At 35.9% G+C, this 5,321-nt stretch overlaps 1 protein-coding gene across 1 annotated transcript; it reads right to left on the bottom strand.

Annotated features, from left to right (window-relative positions):
- Positions 1-6: 6 nt before the first annotated feature.
- Positions 7-3,775, bottom strand: LOC124893179 (putative late blight resistance protein homolog R1B-17; the record flags this gene model as incomplete). Its single annotated transcript, XM_047404274.1, has 4 exons — positions 3,622-3,775; positions 3,453-3,496; positions 591-2,203; positions 7-557 (listed from the first exon to the last, which is right to left on the bottom strand). Coding segments are annotated over exons 3-4 (2,121 nt in total), but the record flags the coding sequence as incomplete, so codon positions are not given.
- Between the last annotated feature and the right edge of the window lie 1,546 nt (positions 3,776-5,321).

Raw genomic sequence — 5,321 nt, 5'->3', positions numbered from 1 at the left:
ATCAGAGTCAATCTGATATGCACTGATTCCTAATTCTTTGACCTTCTGAATCCTCATAATAAACTCCTTCGTGCAACAACATGGAGACAAGTAAGAAATAGTTTGTATGTTTGAAAAACCCATGTGACTCCCTTTGTCAGCAGATACGCTCGGGGGATTAGGCAGATAAAATTCGGGCAGTTCGAGATGCCTTAATTGCATTAGTCCCAAAATTTCCTCAGGAAAAGTTATTTTCCATAGCATAGGCCCTTGAACAATGAATGTCTGCAGATTCCATAACCTGCAAATTTCTGGAGGTATGTCTACTTTCTTATGGAAATGCAATAATAGGTACCTCAACCAGATGAGGCTTAGAATCTGTACAGGGAAATGATCCATATCTATGTTTCTCAACTCCAAGACTTTGAGTAATTTGAAATGAATAAGCTCTGATTTGAGAACAAAACATGAATCCTTAAGATGAAAAGAGAAAATAGAACGGGTTCGTTTCAAAAGATCGTTGTTGTCATGATCTCTCAACTGACGATGTACAGGGGTAAGAAGAGCCCTATAATGACCATGGGGACAATAATCAATTTTCCTATAATGACCATGGGGACAATAATCAATTTTATCACCAGTCATGCGTTTAAAGGGCTGCATTTTTTGCATACTGAGATATCGATGTGAATCTGAGTAATCAAGCACAATGTCGTTCATGATAAAAACATTTCCCCTTTGAATTTCTCTCAAGCACAGGTCATATATTAGATCATGAACCTTACATGATCTAATTTTTGTTCCATCTAGACTTTTCTTGCCGACGAGGACTAGACATCTATCGACAAGCTCTTGCAAACACTTCTCAGCCTCTCCTTCCATATCATTTTCCAACTTCAGGAACCCCTCAGCCATCCATGATCTCACTAATCTCTTCACTGGAATATCACTGTCTTCTGGAAAAATTCCGAAATGCAGAAGACATGTCTTTAGATCGCTTGTCAAGTGATCGTAACTCAACCCAAGCACACGTGAACATCGTTCATCAGGATCATTTGTGGCGAATGACTTGACATCTTTAGCAACACTTTCCCAATCTTCTATTACCCTTTTAGATTTGAGAAGTCCAGCAACCACGACAATAGTTAGTGGTAACCCATGACATTCATCTGCGATTTGCTTCCCAATAGTCTCCAAATCAGATGGTAATTCTTCACTTGAAAATGCTACACTTTTGAAAAGGTTCCAACTCTCATCTTCATCCATGAACCTCATCGGCAAAGAATTCTTTGTACCGGCATAGCGCGCTACTTCAGTGTTACGGGTCGTCAGCAATATTCCACTCCCCTTGTTTTCACGTGGAAAACATTGTCTCACGGCATCCCATGCTTCAGTTTTCCACATGTCATCCAATACAATTAAATATCTCTTACCCTTTAAACTCTTTTGTAGCACGTCTGCCAGCTCTGCCTCACTTTGCGTGAAAACTTTGTCACCCTTTGTAGAATGCAGAAGGCTCAACAAGATTTCCTTTACATTGTGTTGTTGTGAAATAGTAGCCCAGGCACAAACATAAAAATGAGAACGAATGCACGCATCGTTGTAAACTTCGTTCGCTAAGGTTGTTTTACCTATGCCTCCCATCCCGACAATCGGGATGACTTTGGGTTCACCAGAGTAGCCTGTAGTCAGATGCTCTACCAACCGTTCCCTTTGATCATCACGTCCAACCATATTGTTCTCAACATTATCTTTTGACGAGCTTGGAAACTCTTGAACCGCTGATTCCTTTGATGCTTGTTTGCCTTTATCTTGAATCTCTTTTGACTCTTTCCAGATACGATCAACGTTCTCTGCTACTTGTTGCCGGCTATCAAAAAGCCTCTCTTGTGCCTTTTCTCTCAGATTTTCATCATTTGCCAATACAACTTCAATTACTCCTAGTTGAATTGTTTGTTCAACAGAATTTGCAACTTCACTTACCTCTACTTCAAAATCCGTCATTTGCCCAGAAACATTGGTTTCCTCAAAGTTATTGAGAAATACTTCTAGGGACCTAACTTTTTCATGAAGAGTGCAAAATTCTTCTCTGTGATCATAGATTAGAGATTGCATCTGCGAATTGGATGTCAAGAGCGATTCTATTGTTCGCATAAGAGAAGCCACACTTGCATAAGCCATATCTACTGTATTCACGTTTGCCTTTGCAATTATGACCTGAGAGCTGCAAGATGCAAGAGGTCAATGGTATTATAGGTAACGTGATACTCAAATTGGCAAAAAAGGTACGCATAATGTAAATAAGATTAGGTGATTTATTAGTCTTCGGTTTGAACCTTCCTTCATATGTGTATAGACCCGAACCCAATAATTTATATTTATTTTATAAGTGTGAGGATCAATTCTTTAGTGTGGAACATCTCTGTAGATGAATTGAGGTTATAGAAATCTCCTAGCTCAAAGTTAAGTAGAAATTTTTTATTCTTACTTGGGTCAACTTCCAACGATCATTAATCCAAATATATAATGATGTTTGGTCGCCTACTACCTACCAAATTAAAGGTTTTTGAGTCTTCTTTCCAACGCCAACGACCGTTCATCAATACGAGTCCCAAGCAAAAAGTTATAAACATTTTAGTGAGGCAGCATCCCAGCTGTGTGATGGGCAGCATGGGGCGGAGCTCAAGCCAGGAGATCATACCTCTCCGCAGTAAAAGTCTGTTTTTCTCTTATTAAATTAGGGGACAACTTGTCCTTTCACCCATGTAACTTCCCCAATCCATTTTATAACCCTAAAGTTGTCCTAAACTAGTCGAAATTTTCAAATCCCTCATTTTCTTCCTCCCAAATATTCTTAGAAGCAAGAACACATAGAGTACAAGATTCAATGCTCAAAATCAATCTTTTCCAAACTTTTTTCGTTCAGAGAAGTGTTCAGTAGGTGTATACGGAGGTTGTGCGACAACCTAAAACTTATCACATCATCATTATCATTCTCATTGCATTTCATACATTATGCACTCTTTGTGATTGTACCTTCATGTCTATCTATTGTGCACTTCTCTTTCGTACTTGTACTTGGTATATGTATTATATTAGAACTGTCAGTGGAGACGGTGTGGGATATCATTTAGGATCTTTTCTGATTGCGGTGATGTGCCCATAGTGTGTATCTTATATACTTTATTTTCTACTTTGCTCAGATACCTACTGGCTACCGGCTACTGAGTACAAGTGGACCATACTCATCCCTACTGTGCTCTTTTGGTGCAGATCTAAGTAACAGAGCGCCGCACGGCAGCTGGTACTGGCCGCTCTATGCTTCTAGAGTCGACCTCCTACCTCATCAGTTTTATTTTCAGACTCAGATATATTTACATTGTTCTTACACAGTGTCACCATATTCTAAACTTATGTGGTCACTTAATTAATAGTTATTAGATTAGAAAGATGAGTAACTAAGGGAAACTAACCTTTCAATGGTTGGGAAGAAGCAACTGATCACTGCAACAAAACACTATAAGAAAAGAACATAAAAACAGAAATATGAGTCTATGAAAAAAAGGTGTAAAACACAAAAGATTAAAATCAAGTAATACAGTGGCAAGTAATCAAGATTAAAATCAAGAGAAAATTGGATACCTCTCTGAATGACTAAAATGGTATTAATTTTTATTGGCTTCTGATAAATTGGGATGAGAACTACAATTATTGTTGCATGTGGGGAAAGTGGTTTTATCTACTTAAGTGGAAGACCACATCAATGGTAGTTTTAAGATAAAAAGTTACCAAATTTGGTTGTGGTGCAATGGATGGAGTTGCTTCACCTTTTACTAGAGGTTGAAGGTTCGACCCTGGGTATGAAGAAAACTCTGTCAGAAATGCTGTCACCTAAATGGGCGCTGCAATTAATAGGGGTTCCAATGCGACACCGGACACCAGATGGGAAACCAAAAAAAAAAGATAAAAAGTTACTAAAAGACGATTACTTAGATATATACCTTTATTATACTTTAAGAAAAGTAAAACATTTAGTAACTCCCTGAATTATGACTAAATTTGCTACGATTTACTTCAATTTCATGTAGGTTCTATTACCTTGAATTAAATTTTAGTGTATTTTTGTCATTTTTTTTAGCTAACGCGACATTTTTTATCAACCTTTATAGCTGACATGGTACCATTAGCGTGGGCCCTATTTTATGTAATAAAGATGTTATGTCTGTACAAAAGGGTGATAAAAACATATTAAAATAGAGTTTCAAGGGTAATAGGACTTTGGTGAGCAACTTTGATCATAGTACGAAGGGTATTGGATGCTTATATCTTTTAAAAATAAAGTTAAAGATGATTATATTGTGTTTCAATTGGCATCATACTATTTTTATTCTCATGTTCTTTTTCTAAATTTTATGTCCTGCTTTCTTTATTAGTTGTCGTATTTTTTTCACTATTATTCTTTTAATAACTAATTTGATTTATTGTTTTTGAGCGATAATTTTTGAAGACAGTCTTTCTACCTCCATGAGATAGAAATAAGATCTGTGTACACTTAGTACTTTCCAAGATCTCAGTTATGAAATTATGTAAAAATATATCTCATTGATATATTAAAAAAAGACCTTGGCCAATTTGTTGTACCAATCACAACTTTTGTGTTATATTAGCTGTCTGCCACTAATATTTTGTGGACCAATAAGTCAGTAAAGAAATAGTAATAAGATAAGGGTGGAGGATCAAAATAAATCTCGACCTTAGGAGCCAAATATTTTTTTTTAAAAAGAGAAGGGAGATCTTTTTGACTCACAAAGTGAATATGACTCAATTATAAAGCTACCTTTAATTTGCAAAAAGTATTAATTTGTTAAAAGTATGAAGTGTCAAAAACATACCTAAATTATTTCTTTTTTCTTTAGAGTTTCATATTAAAATTATTAGGGGTGTGAAAAACACGTACACCTAAATTATCACTCATTAGTTTGAAAAACACACCTCAAAATTAATAAAAATTAAATAAAAAATAAAAAAAAAATATATTAGCAAAAAAAGAATAAGATAATACATAAATATGACCCTAAACTTGACACCAAATTATAACTTTGACCTTAAACTTTGATAGTGCACAAATAGGACCTTTAACTATTCAAAACCTAAATAAATATGACCTCCGATTTTGCAACCCCTAATCCTGAGTTTCACTCGCGCCTACCTGAAAAAGTAATCCAATCACACGATGCTACGTCGTTAAAAGGGCTGACTTGGAGGGAGGTCATATTTATATAGTTTTGAATAGTTAAAGGTCATATTTGTGCACTATCAAAGTTTTGCTTTTTATGTTAAAA

The sequence above is a fragment of the Capsicum annuum genome, unplaced genomic scaffold (assembly GCF_002878395.1).
Source record: "Capsicum annuum cultivar UCD-10X-F1 unplaced genomic scaffold, UCD10Xv1.1 ctg55176, whole genome shotgun sequence".
Taxonomy (NCBI): Eukaryota; Viridiplantae; Streptophyta; class Magnoliopsida; order Solanales; family Solanaceae; genus Capsicum; species Capsicum annuum.
This window is presented reverse-complemented; position numbering and strand designations above follow the sequence as displayed.